General features: G+C 50.6%; 5 protein-coding genes across 5 annotated transcripts; 3 read left to right on the top strand and 2 right to left on the bottom strand.

Annotated features, from left to right (window-relative positions):
- Window positions 1-5,176: 5,176 nt before the first annotated feature.
- On the top strand, window positions 5,177-6,602 carry FOBCDRAFT_31961 (uncharacterized protein). Its single transcript, XM_031178407.3, has 3 exons — window positions 5,177-5,702; window positions 5,781-6,316; window positions 6,383-6,602. Exons 1-3 carry the CDS (start codon window positions 5,522-5,524, stop codon window positions 6,497-6,499), a joined length of 834 nt encoding a protein of 277 aa, XP_031044294.1. The 5' UTR covers window positions 5,177-5,521; the 3' UTR covers window positions 6,500-6,602.
- A 1,117-nt stretch (window positions 6,603-7,719) lies between these two features.
- FOBCDRAFT_221755 (uncharacterized protein) lies at window positions 7,720-8,734 on the top strand. Its single transcript, XM_059609584.1, has one exon. The coding sequence runs from the start codon at window positions 7,813-7,815 to the stop codon at window positions 8,047-8,049; it is 237 nt and encodes a 78-aa protein (XP_059467104.1). The 5' UTR covers window positions 7,720-7,812; the 3' UTR covers window positions 8,050-8,734.
- Window positions 8,735-8,842: 108 nt separating this feature from the next.
- FOBCDRAFT_221753 (complex I intermediate-associated protein 30-domain-containing protein) lies at window positions 8,843-9,887 on the top strand. Its single transcript, XM_031178409.3, has 3 exons — window positions 8,843-8,977; window positions 9,032-9,481; window positions 9,530-9,887. Exons 1-3 carry the CDS (start codon window positions 8,940-8,942, stop codon window positions 9,696-9,698), a joined length of 657 nt encoding a protein of 218 aa, XP_031044296.2. The 5' UTR covers window positions 8,843-8,939; the 3' UTR covers window positions 9,699-9,887.
- An 866-nt stretch (window positions 9,888-10,753) lies between these two features.
- FOBCDRAFT_31941 (cell differentiation family, Rcd1-like-domain-containing protein) lies at window positions 10,754-12,210 on the bottom strand. Its single transcript, XM_031178411.3, has 4 exons — window positions 11,702-12,210; window positions 11,473-11,628; window positions 11,046-11,421; window positions 10,754-10,990 (listed from the first exon to the last, which is right to left on the bottom strand). The coding sequence occupies exons 1-4, from the start codon at window positions 12,069-12,071 to the stop codon at window positions 10,807-10,809; spliced, it is 1,086 nt and encodes a 361-aa protein (XP_031044298.1). The 5' UTR covers window positions 12,072-12,210; the 3' UTR covers window positions 10,754-10,806.
- A 627-nt stretch (window positions 12,211-12,837) lies between these two features.
- FOBCDRAFT_292305 (uncharacterized protein) lies at window positions 12,838-16,765 on the bottom strand (the record flags this gene model as incomplete). The annotated part of the gene is made up of 3 exons (XM_031178412.3): window positions 12,838-15,146; window positions 15,196-15,826; window positions 15,983-16,765. 3 exons carry the CDS (start codon window positions 16,763-16,765, stop codon window positions 13,156-13,158), a joined length of 3,405 nt encoding a protein of 1,134 aa, XP_031044299.2. The 3' UTR covers window positions 12,838-13,155.
- Between the last annotated feature and the right edge of the window lie 446 nt (window positions 16,766-17,211).

Here is a 17,211-nt window from a genome sequence, read left to right as displayed (position 1 = left end):
CCTGAAGCTAGATGCGGCACAGCAACAAACTAGAACCCACGAACCCGCCTTCTACAAACGGCACTCGGGGATCCATTCAACGGTCTCGCCGCCATCATCTCGGAAATTTACTCGTTCTGTTCTGTTTCTGTTCCTATTCTCAATCAACGGTCTAGGAGCAAGGGCCGTTATTGCGTGCGTGTGTGCCTCAAAAGCTCGAGCCATATAATTCCTAGCCCGCGGCGCTGCTTTCACAGTCCCCGCCCACCACTCAGGCTTCGCCATGGCACCCCCAAAAGCAAAGAAAAAGAGCAGTTGAAACGTTGCGACAGCCTAAGGAAATTTGAGTGCGGCTGAGGATCCAATCAAGTGGCCTGGTCGTCCCTCTTGTTTGTGCGACGGCTCAACTGACAACCCCGAAAGTTTATCGCGCTTGACAGCTGGCAGTGTAGCCAATCACAATTGGGTGGGCGCGAGCAGTAAGGACAGGGGTTGTTGAATAAGTCTGCGCCGCACTTTTGTGACAGCAATGCCCTCTGCTAGAATCACTCTCGCGCTTGTTTCGTGAGTCTACGGCTCAACTCGACTCGACTTGACTTGACTTGATGCAAGGATTCACATCCCGACTCTATCTCGGACTCTCTCGTAGCAGAGTAGTCCGATGTCTTTTTCACGGCTCCTTCCATGAAACCCACTCTGCTACTCTGCCACTCTGGCTGTTGGGTCATTTCGGGATAACGATTAACCATAATTCAAGGTAGACGATATCCGTAACAACGGGCGCAACCCAACGCCGAGCATTGTTGACGTCTTCTGACATCTTCTGACGACGGACTCGAGAATGCTGTACTTGATTCAATTCTACCGCACGGGTAATAGTAAAAGGGGCTCATGTTAGATCGTGTCGACGCCGCCCTGCCGAGCCCTGGGCACCACCTACGTACTTAGTTATGGCACATTCCGCGGAGCCGGAACTCTCCATGCACGGAGCCGGTGATTTCCTTTTACGGTCTCTACACGGAGAAGGTCAGTTAGCTCCCATCTATATCCGTGATGGAACCCTGAGAGCAAATGACGAGAGGCTTCACGTCAACGCAGCCCTTTCATCATGAGGATTTTTAAGACCAGAAAGGTGCTTAGAATAGCGCTATAACTACAGACAGACAATTCAACCAGACCGCTTGTTCATGCGTCGTGGATACGTTGGATTTTTAGTGTATTTGAAATTATCTTCAAAGGAGGAGACAGTCCGTGTAAGTGAGCGGCACAATTTCGCCGCAGATAACTCCAACTCCAACTCTCGGCGGGGGTAATCCAAAGAAGAAGGTTGATCGACAATGCTTCTTGTGTCACCCGCTCAACTGGTAACGGGCGCGATTAGAAAACCATGATCAAAAAGATAAGCGCCAGATCACCAACAGTTGAAGCGGATGTGGTATTGTCATCGAGCATATCGCGCCTCTGGTAGCCCATGAGATGCCATGTGTTGGATGTGTATGTGGTGTGCGTGCTGCCATGGGATCCATCGTCGCAACCTCAGGGCGCAAAGTCTCAGAGGATTCTGGCAAAGCAGGGTAATTTGCCCTGTTGCTGCAAGACGGGTACACAAGCCGAAGGCCTGCCTCGCTACGACTTGTCCTGTGCACTGGACAAAACAACAAGGTTCAGGGACAAGTTGCACATCATTACAGGCAAAATAGCTCAAAGGGGGTTAGTTCGGGCCTCCTCTCTACAGGACCATTAACGAAAGTCAATCTGTGCTAATGGGTCGTCAACGACGTAGGCGAAGGAATTGATGGAACGTCGATCCTCAGGTAGCCCCCAAGGGAATTTCCAAATAAACAAGTTATTCCATGGCGTAGGGTACTGTACTGTATTTCACCCCCTTATGCCTTGCTGGGCATTGTCTCTCCAGAATTGAGTCAAATGCTGCGACGGGTTGCCACTCAACGGTCGCGGGGCAGGGGTCGGCCGCCTGTGAGAAGCGTTTCTGGGTAGCGTCTTGGTGCGGCCGCGCTTAATCTTTACAGCCGGAAGCTTGATCGTGAGGACAGCCGACCCTGCCCACCTTTATTTCGTTGTAGGGTATTTTCTAAACTCTACTCCGTAGCTATTACAGATAATTGAATTCGGTATGACCTCCTTTGACAAATAATAGGGTTTTGGAAAGATTATCTCCAAGACTGCAAGTAAGATAATATGACGAAGATGGTTGAAGGTTGTTGTGAGTAAAGCCAAGACTCGAATTTGCTGGTTACGTGTTTCCATCACTGCGAGAGGTGTATCATGTTGGTTCCTGAACTTATTGACTCTGCTACAGACATGAGGATCTGCCGTAAATATGGCCCAATCCGACCACGCTCAATACAACATGGACGATTTCTTCAATATGATTTCAGTTGTTGTTAATGCCAATACCTGTCATGTTTTATCGATATAGCTAACAAACTCAGCGTCGCTTTGACCCAGCCCAGCCCAGCCCAGCCCAGACAATTGCAACTGTAACTGCAACTCTAACTCATAGTAATATTCCGGTGATTATTCACAGGGGTTCATCGTCCTGTAGCCATGTGGTTGGGTGTGTCGGTTGTTGGGGAACCGCTTGACCTGGGTCCTCAAGACTACGACGGTAGGGATAGGCGCGCAACTGGGGAAGATGGCACGATGTTGATGTCGCTTGTCGTCTTGTGCAGCAGATACCGGTAAGGCAGGATTAGCAGGGGATGTACTGTACGGTAGAGTCATTACACAAGATCTCCAGAGCAAAAGCGGCATGAACAGATCTAAACCGAAATAGTACGAATAGTCGACAGTGACTCTATCTATATACGTACACTTGCTGCTAGTGATCTCTTGTGGCAGGGCTTGGACATTTCTCTGATAAATGAGAACTAATCGTGTCGTCACACAGCCCTACGACGGGCGCTGCCAGAATGAACGACGTGATCGGCCCGGCCAAAAGGTCTTCTTACCTGGGAAAACGGTCCTTGGAGCGACTGACAGACCAGACAAGACTCACACTCGAGACTTGTGTGAGAGAGCCTGGGATTGTGGGACTTTAATTGGTCCCAGGGCTGAGTTGGATCAAAAGCTAATCATTTCGGGGTCTCTTTTCTACCACTATGGGGGCTCGGGTCGACCTGTTTCTGATTGGCCAACCTCTATTGATGTGTTCCCAGGGTTGGGTTGTATTGGAGACCGTCTCCATCGGTTTTAAGAGGAACCCTTTCTCTGGGACAGGGAATTCAAATGGCAGACAAGAGGCTCAGTCAAAACGGTGGATAGGGTAGCCCCAGGACATGGGACTGGACGTGAGTGAACGTGCCCTGGGACTGGGACTGACCTGGGGGGGCCTGGCATGGGAAGCTAACTAGGGGAAGCAGGGCGACGCTACGCTGCGCTAGAGACGGAGACGGCAATCGACTCGATGGACTAAATGTGGGAAAATTTAGCCCAGATTTCTATCGAGTCTGCCTTGAAGCTTCTTTGCTGGTCCATGGCTTGATCTCGGGGACCTGGTTGGCTTGCTCGTTTAGTGTCCACCACGGGGAGTGCAGCGCCAGCTTGCAAAGGAACCTACAGTACCTCTGTCTCGTCTCTCTATCAGTTGTAGGCTTTCCAGACGGTTAGAATGGCATCTGCTCTGTTAATAGCGCCAGCCTCTGATGGCTTCTGTTCTATTTTGCTCCCGCCCTTCTGGTAACTTGGCTGCGCCCAGTCGTTCATCGTCTCGTTGTCTCTCCACCGTTGATGTTACGTGACGAACGGTTCAGTGCTGATAAAACACAGTACGCTCACATTCCAAACCAAGCCGTATCTGGTATACGATACGTTACTGCTTCATAGCACGGCGCAGCGTGGTGTAGTATAGTTATAGCATGGCATGGCATAGCATAGTATGAGAAGACACAGCAGATGCTCAATCCCGCCTCATGCCCTCCTCTGTAACTCAGTGAATCCCGCTCTTTTGACGAGACACCGTTATGTGGGATGGCAGCACTCCCCTCCTTGTCCCACAGCGAGGTTGTTGTGCATATAGGCAGACATCCAGATATTTGGATTCATCATTCAGCATTTCATCATGGTGAATTTGGCTAGCCATAGCACCATGATAATGATAGCAAACCTGCTCACAAATGGATAACGAATTTGTCAGTATCCTGGTAATTGGCTCTATTCGTCCGCATGGAGTCGGAATCGGACATGGCCAGCGGAGTTTATTATAAATCCTTGAGGTAGGTTTTAATGATCGCCTGTCGACAGCACGGGCCGTACTGTACCAAATGAGACAGTTTCAAGTGTATTAGTGGAGGGTTTGTAGTGGCCAACAGTCAGTGCATCTCTCATTTGCCGTCATAAATTCCATAAAACACAAATTGAAGCAATTCCTAACTGTCTCGTCTTTCGCTATTAACAGCCGCGATGCCAAATTACGGCCCTGGACTCGAGAATGAGTGAACGAAATGCTTGGCACAAGGATCATAGCGAAAGGATTTCGATGCCCCGTAGCATCGCAAATGGTCCAGTGAGAGAAGAACGAGTGCGAGCGCCAGTGGAGACAGGCTTGAATGGAAGGTTGAAAAGGCGGAGGTACGTACCGTGAGCTACCCTGACCTTGTCTGCAGAGTGCATTGGATTGGGGCTCAGAGGGTGATGAGCACCAGCCCTGTGAGGCCAGCACCAGAGAGAGACAGAGACACAGTGACAGAGAGACAGAGGCGAAAGAGCCCCCGCAAGCAAATAAACAACACCCCTCTCCTTGGTTTGGTGCAAGGCCCAGGTAAGGTAGCCAGGGACCTTTTTCTGCTTGTGTGTGGCCGTGCCGTCTTGGTGCTGGGTACTAACTTAGGTGCGTGCTAGGGGAGAGGTGTGTGATGTGGAAAGTGGAGGAGCGGAGCAATGGGATGTCTGTGTGTGATGGAGGGGGTGGGGGAAGAGGCGTGCATTCAACTCTAACACTGCAGACTCATCAGAGAGACAGAGGAAAGCGCAGCACAGCGCAGCGCTGGATACCCCCTCATGGGTACAGTAGGTACCCGTAGGGCAAGGTAGGCACACACCTCACACGCCCCTGCCCTTGTAGGGTCCCTTCCATTCACTCGTCACTCACTCACGTCCTTGGGTCTTTCCATAATCCCATGCCTGCTCCGCGCAGCTTTGGGGACATTTATTTAATATACAGCCTCCTCCCCCTCACCAACCGTCTTGCTCTCCATCTATCTCCAAGTTCATCAACAGATTCAGCTTCAAGTAGCTTCAGATCTTCTTGATCATTCTCATCTTGCACTCATATATACTTATATACCCACTACCACCACAATCACCTCAAGCAACTCACCACCTCGCCTTGACCATCATAGCCTCTCAGTTCGTTTGGATATAAAGACAGACACAAGAGGACAGACAGATACGGGAAACAATTGAGAAGAAACCAACTCTCTCAATCTTGCTTTGGGCCATCTAGAGCTTCGTCGTTGCAAAATCGACCGTTACAATTCTCAGCTACAAGCAACCCCACACTCAAACATATAACAACTTCACAATGTCCATGTTTATGACACAACCCGCCTACGCCTACGCGGCAGCTCCTCCACCCCCCAGACAATACTCGGGAACAAGCAGTGCTTTCAGTGCTTCTGCCAACCCCGATGAGGACTGGACCAAGATCTCTGACCTCGCTGAGCGCCGAAGAATACAGAACCGCATTGCTCAGCGCAACTACCGTACGTTGAGTCTGATTGATTCTAGATTTACTCTAGAGCCTCATGAGCTGTTTTCGCAGAACTGACAGTCCTTTTCAGGCAAGAAGCTTAAGCGCCGTCTCGAAGACCTCGAGCGCCGTGCTGGTTCTTCTGACGATGCCGAGTCCGACAAGCAGCCACAGAAGCCTACCAAGTCGAAGCGATCCCCCTCCGCACCCAAGTCTCAAAAATCGCAATCCGGAGCTCCCAGCAAGTCTGTTGCTTCACAGGGCCAGTTCACTCCTCCCATGGAGCCTACTGACGAGCTTTTCTTCCCCGGCACCTACGACGACCGAGCTCGCTCAGACAGCCCTCCTCAGTTCACATACTCAACATACCCTGCTCCCGATGAGATCCTCCTCGCACCCTACGGTTCCACTCAGTCATACCCAGCCATCACAACCGCTGATGCCTACCCCAACTACATGACAGCGTCTACAGTGCCTATGACACTTCCTTCCATGACACACTTTAGCGATGCCATCAAGCGGGAGACGTACCCTAGTGACGACGGACTCACTCCTTACATGACCTACGGCTACATGCCCCCCATGGACTTCAACTCTGGTAGCCCATACGAACAGTCCAACCCTCATGTGAGTCACGCCAGTCAAACGCCCCGTGGGGTTGTACGAGATCCACGTTGCTGATGGGGTTCGCAGACTCCTCCGCTGTCGCATTCTTTCGACCACTCTGCCAACTGCTCAGAGGCTGGCTTCGACTACCCTGCCACGCCTCTGTCAATGCCTGGCTCGCCTGGTCTAATTCAGCACCAATAGGGCAGCTGGCATGAATGAGAGAAAGAAAGAAACATAGCGAGATTTGAGATTTTGGATTAGGCGTTGGAAATGAGCCCCTACGAGGCATAGCATGGCGGGTTTTGATATTTTGAACACTTTCACACTCCACACTATTCACTTCTTTTGGTACCGGTAAAGGTACCTATGTCACAGGCGAGAGGATGTTTACTCGTCTGCATTCGTTTTATGTACACAGGGTCGAAGCGCTCGACCATGTGGTTTCTGTAACGGCTGCAAGATGCACGGACGAATTGCTTATTTGGAATGGCGAAGGAAAAGAAGACAAGTGAGGCGTTTTGGGAATGCATACGGCATACGCTTGTATGCATCCGAATGTATATTGGACAGACAGTGAACTGGATTGGACTGGACTGGACTGGCAAAGGTTGAAAGCAGGCAAGGAGGCAAACAAACAACAAAGATGGCGGCTGCGGGGTCGAGAGACCTTGGCTTGGCCACTTACACTCTTGTTAGTGTTGGTTGAATAGATATCTTGAGCCATGGAGACAAATTAGATGATGAAATGTGCATAACGCATTGTACTTGACTATATTGAGGTGAGGTGAACTGTACGAATTAAGAGCTGGCTGTGTTTCATAATGATTGTGATGTGATGAAAGTGGCCCATGGATTTAGGACTGATGAGTGAGTCTAGTCTAGATAATGAATGAATGAGGCTGGCTGAACTAGAACAGAGATGGCATGGTATGATATGGTATGATACAGCTTGACCTCCCTTGTGAAGATCAACATCAAGGGACATGCAGGTTGGTAGCGCAGCTCAATTACTGTTTTTGTTTTATCGTTTACCTCGTTTATTATCTGCTCGCGTAGACAGACGGAGCTGAATAGATAGAGCCTCGGGTAATGTGCCATAGTGAGTCGATGGCTTGGGAGGGGGGCTTCAGCTCCATGTTCCATGTGCATGTGCATGTGCAAGTTGAGCTAAACGACTGAGGCGGAATCCAGAACTTGCGCCTCAGAGCCTCGTCTACTGTCTCTGTCTGTTGGGTGTCATTTGCCGTATTGCATTGCGTGTTATGTCCCCTCCCTCTTTTCTTCATATGCTACGGAGACTTTTATGCGCTATGTGACCTGTATGTGAGTGAGTGAGTGAGTGAGTGAGTGAGCTGTTGCTCGCTCGGCGGTTACCACTAACAGACCGGAGTGCTAGGGTGTGGATGTGGATGGATGTGATGGAAGTATTTTGGGAATTGGATTGGGATTGGGATTTGGGAGACCTTTTCTGAGTCCGAGTCCGAGTCCTACCTCCACGTGCCAAGGAGGGTTGCATGGGCAAATCCGGGCGTCTTGTTGTGTTACAAGTTGGCATTATATCCGTCATGTTATTGGGCGTCTCTCTGTGTGTGCATGGCATGGCCTCTTCGGTGCCGACGTACGTGGTCTTGCCGGCTCCTACGGCTACGGATAACAGAGAGGAAACCAGGCTCGGGTCAAGATTGACGCCGGGTTCTTGGGAGTCCTGTTCTGGGAGGATTTGGACCCTCGTCTGCTCTAGTGGCAAATGATACTGTTACCGGGAGTGGCGGATGATTAGGAACGAGAGGAGAGATGATAAATGAGAGGGGGATTGAAAGGGAAAAAGGACACGGAAAAGGGTGCGAGTCTGCGTGTAAAAGTTGAGTAGACGGATATCATCTCAACTGCAGGCAGGCTGTGGACAAGCATTGAAATATGCATTCAATTACCAACCCCCAAATTATTGCAGACAAATCACCAGAAAAGGCAGAACTAACAAAAGCAAGTTTCGATACCAGTTAGCTAAGTAACAAGGCAAAGAGTCTGGTCCTTTTGTCTGCAGTACAATCCGTCACTCAAGACTTGAATTGACTTTACCAGCTCAAGATCATAGACAGGTCTGGACTCGATCTGCCGCTATTCGATTCCGGGCTAGACATGAATGATCCAACTCACGACCCAAAGACTGTCAACAGCGCCTGGACCAACACATGATGATACCGTTGTTAATTAGGCATCTCGTTGTCCAACGTTATGCTTCTGAGGTGTGAACCTTGTTTCGATCTACCACGGCCGCCATGTCCGTGCGGACGGGACGAGAGAGGTTGGCTAAATCCTATTAAAAGCCATCTTTGAGGTTTATGTTTTTTATGACGTATCTCGAATTGGAGTGTCTAAAGATGAAGATATTTCGTTATTCAAAACAGAATCAGTAAATGATGAATTGAACATCATGGTTGAGAAAGAGCTGCGTTTACAAGGGATATTGAAGCTTGATTGACTGCTGTACGTAAGCATCTCAACTGCCGACTTGGCGTGGTACTACAAGCAAACTCAATTATGTCATCCATTTAAGCATCCGTTCATACCAAAACATCTGGCATTTCAATTCACTCATTTCACTTCACTTCCTTCAATTGACAGTGGAAATAAAAGTAAAATGTCAAACAGTCTGCAATACATCTTCGGTGGTCCCAAGTACGTAACAGGATCTACTCCAAAGACAAGCAAGCTAACTAACATATATTCAAGGGCTTGGGACAGTGGTCTCTGGACCGCCTCAGACGATCGCGTCCGCGGCGGCTCCAGCATCTCACACCTCTACACCCACCCCACGCAAGCCAAATTCTACGGCCATCTTGACACCAAGACTCTCGGCGGCGCTGGCTTTGCTTCGCAGCGCACAGTCGGCGACCTAGCACTCGATCTCTCCTGCACAGAGGGCATAAAGCTCTCCCTTGGCTGGGACAGCTCGGATCAGACTTTTACGCTCAACGTAAAGGACACCATCCCTGGAAAGAGGGAGGATGGGAGAGATGAGGCTGGTGTGAGCTGGGAGTACGACTTTAAGGCGCCAGAGAATGGAGGTGAGATTTTCATGAAGTGGGATGAGTTCAAGGCGACATATCGTGGGAGGGAGGTTGAGGATCCTGAGCCGTTGAAGTTGAATGACATCAAGAGAATATCTCTCATGGCACGAAGGTAAGTTTCCTGTGTGTGAGACGGAGATTGGTTGCTAACGTTGAATAGCTTCTTTGATAAGCAGGATGGAGACTTCAAGTTGTATGTCAACTGGATCGCTGCTGTTAAGAAGGATGATAACGACAGCGATGACGATGGTGATCTCAAGAAGCATGCTCTTGAGCAGCGATCTAGCCCTCGTCCTGTATGGAAGAGGCTGTTCTGCGGTCTTTTGTAGTTGTACTAGATACCTTCACGTCTTGTGTGTCGCTCACCATGATCGGAACTTGAATACACAAAAGCATTATATCGGGACCAGGGTTCTCTCTGCCTCCTTGGCTTGTTTATTTCTATCAATATTGGCAATTTATTTCTCATGGCACTCTCTGTGATCTGACTCGATGGTTACCTGTAACCAAGAGAAGCTGGCTGGATATTTCAATGGAATCCTCTTATACAAAATATGATGCAAACCCCAAGCACTTTCAAGGCCTATGGCCACAGGTTATGGCGTCTCATGGACGTCGGCCTCCAAGTACTGCTGGCATTATAGATATTTTCTTTAAGCTTGATACTCGTGACTCTACTGTGCCGGTTTGAACCACAGATGATAACGGTTTGCCTCGATGACTTATGCTCAGTATTTTCTCCCAAGCATCATCGATATCAACTTTGCACACATCTTTTATAAAGCTGCAATTCTTACAATATACACCCCTAAACCTGACCAACACCGTGTCTCTGATGCACCATCCAACGCCAAAACACCATCAAACCAGGCATGTTAAAGACTTCCATGTGCCTCCGCCCAAGTCTATCCAGCGCCTCCCCAGCCTGCAGTCAGCTAGCTATCCTTATACCTGTTACATGAACCCCCCTTAGTAACCACCCATAGATCTTCCTTCGTATATTTAGACTGAGCCCGTTTCAAAAGTGTCGTTCCTATCCGTCTCAAGCTCGGTCGTTGAGCGGCCAAGATGCTAGATGGAAAAGCTATGTAAGAAGAACGATGCGCCATGCCTTACTGATCTGCGGCAGATCGATAGAAGCCTCTTTACCCAGTTCCGAGGTATGTGAAACAGAATGCAAGTCCCATAACCGTCAGCGGCGTTGGAAGAGAAGTCGATCCAGTGGCTCTGCTGGAGCTCTGGACTTCTCTCGGCGCTTCGAGCCGGAGGGGTTGCGGGTATCAACGATGCAATATGCTTTTGATCCCTTCGCTTTTCCCAGAATATCATAAAAATAAAAATTGCCCGTCCTTCATGAATCGCCGTATCAATGCATAAGGGGTATGTATTGTCACAACGGGAGGCTGAGTAGCCTTCCCGGTATTAATCTCTCCGCTCTTACATGCCGGACACACCGCCTGAGTTAGGATCCGCGACGTTGTCCGATAAGTTGATAAGCAGCTGGGCAAGGCATCTCTTAGTCGCTGCGTCATCGCGGAGAACGGATGAGAAGGTAGCATCGCGGAGTGGCTCAGGAAGGCACTGTCGCAGAGCCTCACGAGCGCGAGCGTTGTCACTCAACCTAAATGATTATCGATTAGAGCATGGACAACAGGGTTGACATGTGTTTAACTCACCGAAGGAAGCACCTGACGACGTGCTTGAGGAGGCGAGCGGTCTGTGATTCGACAAGTTGAGCAACCATGTTGCTAAGGACCGTGCCAACTGCATAGAAACGCTCGTATGTAGCACAGATGTAGTTAAGACCGTTGTCGTCCAAAAGGATCTTCTGAACGATGAAGATGGCTACGGTCTTGCTAAGTTCCGAACCTGTCTCCATGATGCGCAAGCAGAGAGGAATGATCTCTGTGGTCAAGAGAAAGTTGATGACTTCAGATGAATCATTCTTGACGAGCGCACCGATGACACCCAGGCTCGTGAGCCGGAGGTACTCGAAAGGCCGAGATTTGGAAGTGGTGTTAAGAAAGGGGTAGAGGAACAGAGGAATGTGTGCTATGAATTGTGAGCCATGTGATCCCTCGATTTGAGCCAAGATATACGCACCATTGAGGAACAGGGTCCTTGTGTCATTGTGAGAAGCTACGCACTGGAGGAGGGCAAGGGCATTGCACACTCTGTTTGAGGCAGCTGCAGTTAGCTGGGATGGGTTGAGAAGAGTATAAACTGAAATGATCTCTTGGAGGAGAGAGGTCATGACACCTGAGAGACATGTTAGCTGGCTTCTTCCAGCTACAGGCTTGGTAGCCCAAGACAACACGGTTTGGGCACGTACCGAATGAATGCCACAATATGAGAGCCAACTCGGGGACCTGCTCGCGCTTTTTACTAAGTTCCAACAAAGCAGCCTCCCGAGTGTTCTCGTTGAGAAGATCGGCTATGAAGGCCATGGTACGCCGGTTGTCCTCCGAGACATTGCTGTGATCGGCATCCTGACCGTGGCCGGGGAGTTGACCCGCGCCAGCGAGACGGTTAAAGTGCTGCTGCTGTTGCTGCTGAACGGCGGCGGCGGCTGCAGCGGCCACCTGCTGTTGCTGTTGCTGGGTATGGGCGTGATGCGCGCCAGGCTGCTGGTGCATCCAAGCCGAGTCTCCTCCCTGAGGGTTGAATTGGTGGTGTCCGTAGACGTGCGCCGCTGGCATCATGCTGGGCGTATCTTTTCTTGTTCGACGGGGTTCGGGACGGTGGTTATGGCTTTATAACTTGCAAGTCGAGCAGTACCCTTCTTCGCTAACGATGTAATCTTGGCTGAAGTGTCGGTCGATCGTTCGGCGCAGCGAGTTTGAATTCGGGTTGATGAATCGAGGGCGCAAATGCGGAGGTACACGAAACACTTCCAATGGGTGAAGGGGGAATAATCGGTGAGCAAAGTATACTTTGTCGGAGAAAGGACTGTATAATATCTGCTAACGTTTTTTTTCGGCTAGATTCCAATCGAGAGGGACTTTGTTGGGTAGTCGGGTGATAAGGCACAGTAAGTAAGTGGGAGGTTCAAACCCAAGCAAGCAAGGTGAGATCGTTTGGCGGGTTGGTTTGTGGTGGTGCTCGCAGGTGCTACTGGGGCAAAGAGCGATTCGACTTCTGGTGATGGGATTGGTCAGCCTGCTTCTCATTATGGAGCTCAGGCTGTGATAGGTGAAACCGGCTGTGGCATCGGGACTTGACGCTTGGACCATAAACAGGTATCCCTGTATGGGACAATGGCGCAAAAGTCTACATGGCCATGCAAGTGCGGGGAGGTAGCTCTCCCATGCCAACCTATCACTATAAACAACCATTGTCAGCCTTGTCCTACCCAAGCCTTGTCACAGCTCGATCTGTGGCCCCAAAGACTCGAGGGTTTCTGAGTGACAATCACATATTTCAGCGCCATGGTCAACAAAGTATAGCTTGGCCAGGTAGTCTCAGTCATGTTTAGCATAAAATCTGCAATTACATTCATTTTCTCCTAGCTCTTCTCCAGTACTGTCTCTCTCTGTAAGTGCTATAATAAATCATTATTACCACCATGTGCTTTCTTTATGACGACCCATGCTTAGAAGTTAAAACAACGAAAAGCGCCATCGAACTACACAACCAACCACGTGTTTAGTGCCCTCTGTCGCTTGAAATTCCCGGCGGTAGCCAGCCATGCTTCACGTCTACGAACAACGCAACTCCTTCCCAGTGCTTGCTTCAACCAAACTCCTATCTTGCAAATTTCTTCTTAGAGAAGTGTTCAATCATAGCTTATAGTCTCAGTTCTCGAAGAATATGGTCCGCCATGCTCTTGTATTGCCACGTGTTGCCTGTCAATCGCTTGAACTGAATGCCGTGCAATGAGAGTAACGGGACCTTCACGATAAAAATCTCGAACTCTAGCACCATGCTTCCCCCGAGGTCACTTTGTACTTGCGTGCTCGTCTCTCCAGGGATTCGCCTTGATGGACCCCCATTCTTTCCAGGAATACTGTCGAACGAGGTCTCGGAGTTGGAAAAGCTGCGATCTCGATCAGAGCGTCCTGGCGTTCGTGGTGTAGTAGGAGGTCGCTCTAAGTCGCGAAACTCATCCCGCTCACGCTCACGATCGTCTCCCCGCATAAGGCCGCCAAAACTGAATCGTCGCTTATGTCCTGGTGTCATGCCGGGACTCGTGGGAGGGTCTTGCACCTTGTTCAGGTCAATACTGGGCGAATGGCGACAGTTGAAGCCGCCCTTGATCTCTGTATACTCCACATTTAATTGCCGCAGCACTCGCTTGATGTCGGTTCGAATCGCAGGTACTGACTTGCCCGATGTCGTCGAGACGCTGAAAAGTCCCTTCAGGAACACTGGCTTGGCAAGTTCTGTGTCGTCTAATCGGTCTGTGGATACACCACTCTGCTCGAGTTCCTGATCTGTTTCTTCAGGCACATTGGCCTCTTGAGTAGCCTCTCTTCTCATGCGGCGCTGCTGAATACTTTCCCTCCTAGCATGGCCAATAGACTTGGCCCTCAGGCTCACGGACCGGGAGTGTCCGTGGGCACGGTGCGTGCTGGAAGCATCTTCATTCGCGACGGATTGATCAGAACCACTGGTTGCTGGGGGGTCTTTTCGCCGTCTCAGGTCAGCTGAGTTGACACTAGTCGACCGACCCAGGCCACCTCCTCGTCTGTTCTCCCTTGAGCCACCTGCAGACATTGGTGGGCTAAGAAGTTCACCATGCTGCTGGCCACTCGCGGAACGGATTTGTGAATCTGACGCATCCTCTCTATCGCGGCGTCCACGACGAATACTGAAGCTCTTGCGGGGTGCCAAGGGAGAAGGCTCAGCTGGTGAATGGACTTGAACCACAGGAGGATGCGATCGGTCTTTGTCTAGACGCTCAGGGTCCCTACGCTTGCGTGTGCTGAACCTACGCAGAATACCTGCTGCGGTGCCTTCCTTCTTTTGAAGTTGCTCAACCCTTGGCTCGGCGGGTGGTGCAGGGGGAGGTTTCGGTACCTCAGGCATGTCGTCTTCACCATGTGTCCTCGCGCGAGGCCTGCTTCGTCCACCAGTGGGTTTCTCTCCGGGCATCTCATAAGCGGCAGAGTTGGTGTGGGCTGCTTGAGGCGCCGCAATCTCGGGCATCGGCTCTGCCTCCCTTGCCTTCTCCTTTTCTCTCTCTCGGTCCTTCTCACGCTCACGCTCACGTTCGCGCTCTTTCTCTCTCTCCTTTTCCTTCTCTTTCTCCTTGTCGCGTGTTTGAGCTGCTGCTGGCGGAACCATATCAGCATGATCGCGATCCTGCTTCTCCTTGACGAGGTAGTATATGGATACAAGAGGACTAAATGCGTTCATTGGATCGTTACCGATCTGCAGTGCCTCGGAGCTAGGAGCCGATAAAGTATCGCGGCTGTTGCCAGAATTCCTGCGCTTATAAAAGTCGAAACCGAATGGTCTCCTCTTTTCGGCATCCTTAGCGGGTGGAGGGAGCTCCTTTTCTCGTTGATAGAGCTTAACGGCGCGCTGATACTCCTCTGATTCAATTATTTTGGTGAGTTGTGCATTTATACTTTCGGGTGTACCAAAGTTAAAACCTTGCATAGCGAGAATGACTTCTGGCTCCAGGGGCGTCGTTAACGGTTCGCGAACGGGCAGGTAGTTATCGGGAGGACCGTTGAAGCCTTTAGCCATCCATGGATGCGTCATCACCTCCTGCATTGTCGCTCGCTGCTTGGGGTCCGTCACCAGCATGCGGGATAGAAGGTGTTTACACTCTGCAATCCAGTTAGAAGATAGTACAAAAGCAACCCTTGAGTAACCTACCGCTTGACAGCCATGCGGGATAATCGACAAGACCTCTCTTGATCTTGGCATGGAGCGCGGGCATGCTCTGGTCATCGAATGGAACCTTGCCACAGACCAAAACATATAGAACAATGCCAAAACTCCATACGTCAACTTCTGGGCCAGTATAAGCTCTGGCCTGCAGCAATTCGGGAGCAGCAAAGTATAGGCTCCCGCAAAAGGTCTTGAGATGGCCACGCGGAGCAAAGAGGTTACTTAGACCAAAATCGATAATCTTGATGTCGCCCGTCTTGCTGATAAGGATATTCTCAATCTTGAGGTCTCGGTGGACGATGCTATTTCTATGCAAATAATCCAAAGCACTTGCGATCTGCCGACTAAACTTTCGGGCTTGCTTCTCTTTGAGCTTGCCGTGCGAGATGATGTAGTCGAGCATCTGGCCGCCGTTGACGTATTCGAAAAGCATATACCAATGGTGGTTGGTACGAACCACATCGTGAAGGGCGCAGATGTGGGGGTGATTCAGGAGGGTGCTGATAGCCGCTTCACGGGCAGTTCGGATTTCCTTGGATTGATCGGCGCGTTCCTTGTCGGCACGAGATTGGTGGCCATCGTCAGTTGAGCCACGAGGAATAATTTTGCAGGCGACCTGGTGAGGTGTGATTAGTATCGTGGAAATTTAAAGCTTGATAAGCATCGTCGCGGCCTAGTCATGAGGGGCAGATGGATGAATGCGAATAGCCGAATGATGAAACAATGTGCGGAAATAGGCGACATCAAACAAAAAGATAAATCCAAAACACACCTGTTCGCTGCCATCCTCCTTTCGGGCGAGCTTAACCTTGCCCATGCTGCCGGCGCCAATGGTCTTGCCTAGCATCCATTTTCCAGATTGAGTTGGGATAACGGTACGTGATCTCGCGTGCTTAGATGTTGAAGTTCGGGGTGGCGCGTCGGCATGACCATGCTGCTGAGAAGCAGTTCCATTGCCAGCGCCATTACTGGGAGGGTTGGCGGAAGGAGGCATTTCGGGATGAGGGCTGTGGTGGTTGTTCTTTGATCGAGAAGAGCTCCGTCGATGGGCCCGCGAGGGATCGGGGCCCCTGGCCGGGGGTGGTCGTTCTTTGCTCGAGCTTCTTTGATGGTTTGCGGATGCGGCTAAGCGTGAGGATTCGTAGTCATTTTGCGGTACAGGTTGCGACTGGTGAGAACGTGAAGATGAGGTAGTACGCTGATGATGGTTATGATGAGGGGGGAGATGTGAGTTGGCGGCGTTTGAACCAGAGCGGGAGTGAGAGTGGGAATGGGATTGAGAGCGGGAGGCGTAGGCTTGGGACTGGGATTGGGAGCGAGATTGAGAATGGGAGTGTGAGTGTGATAACTGGCGGGTGTGAGATTGGGTGTAGTTGGCACCTGTTCCAGTGGGCGTGGCTGGTGCAGGCGCTGCTGGGGCCGCTGAAGCGGAAGACGAGGGAGGAAAAGAGGGAGCTGGAGCCCGACTGGAACGAGAAGACGGTGTAGATTGAGTGCGACCAGGTCCTCTCGGTGATGCATCAGCAACAGCAGAAGAAGCTGTTCTTGTTCCCATTGTTGCGAAGCTAAAATGCTAGCTATGCTATGCTATGCTGTGTTGCGATGCGCTGTGCAGTTGTGAGAGATAGACGGTGTAAAAAGGCGGGATGTCGATGAACTGAACGGGTCCCGTCTACTCTGGGGTTTGCTCAAAAGGGCAGTGAGCTGTCGTTCGCTTCCTGTAGTATCAATGCCTAAGTTGGTAGGCAGGGAGGATGACCCGGTCTGAGTCCTTATTAGGCCTTGAAAATGGATTGGAGTAACAGATGCCAACACAGTCGTAACGTAGTCGTAATTGCTGTTGAATACTAGCAAGGCCCTTCGTGTTTCTGCTGGCCGAGTACAACGCGAGAGGTGAAAGATCAGGATTACCTGGTTACTATCATGGGCTGAGGGTTCTTCTCAGCTTGCGATTTGCGATGACGATGGGGTGTGATACTGGTAATCGCATAAGAGACCGAG

Source organism: Fusarium oxysporum, chromosome IV (assembly GCF_013085055.1).
Source record: "Fusarium oxysporum Fo47 chromosome IV, complete sequence".
Lineage (NCBI taxonomy): Eukaryota > Fungi > Ascomycota > Sordariomycetes > Hypocreales > Nectriaceae > Fusarium > Fusarium oxysporum.
This window is presented reverse-complemented; position numbering and strand designations above follow the sequence as displayed.

Coding starts and splice junctions, on each gene's coding strand:
- FOBCDRAFT_31961 (XM_031178407.3), top strand. CDS start 5,522: ATGTCCATGTTTATGACACAACCCGCCTACGCCTACGCGGCAGCTCCT. Junction 5,703..5,780: donor CATTGCTCAGCGCAACTACC/GTACGTTGAGTC, acceptor AGTCCTTTTCAG/GCAAGAAGCTTAAGCGCCGT. Junction 6,317..6,382: donor ACGAACAGTCCAACCCTCAT/GTGAGTCACGCC, acceptor TGGGGTTCGCAG/ACTCCTCCGCTGTCGCATTC.
- FOBCDRAFT_221755 (XM_059609584.1), top strand. CDS start 7,813: ATGGGCAAATCCGGGCGTCTTGTTGTGTTACAAGTTGGCATTATATCC.
- FOBCDRAFT_221753 (XM_031178409.3), top strand. CDS start 8,940: ATGTCAAACAGTCTGCAATACATCTTCGGTGGTCCCAA. Junction 8,978..9,031: donor TACATCTTCGGTGGTCCCAA/GTACGTAACAGG, acceptor CATATATTCAAG/GGCTTGGGACAGTGGTCTCT. Junction 9,482..9,529: donor ATATCTCTCATGGCACGAAG/GTAAGTTTCCTG, acceptor AACGTTGAATAG/CTTCTTTGATAAGCAGGATG.
- FOBCDRAFT_31941 (XM_031178411.3), bottom strand. CDS start 12,071: ATGATGCCAGCGGCGCACGTCTACGGACACCACCAATTCAACCCTCAG. Junction 11,629..11,701: donor CATATTGTGGCATTCATTCG/GTACGTGCCCAA, acceptor CATGTCTCTCAG/GTGTCATGACCTCTCTCCTC. Junction 10,991..11,045: donor GTCGTCAGGTGCTTCCTTCG/GTGAGTTAAACA, acceptor ATAATCATTTAG/GTTGAGTGACAACGCTCGCG.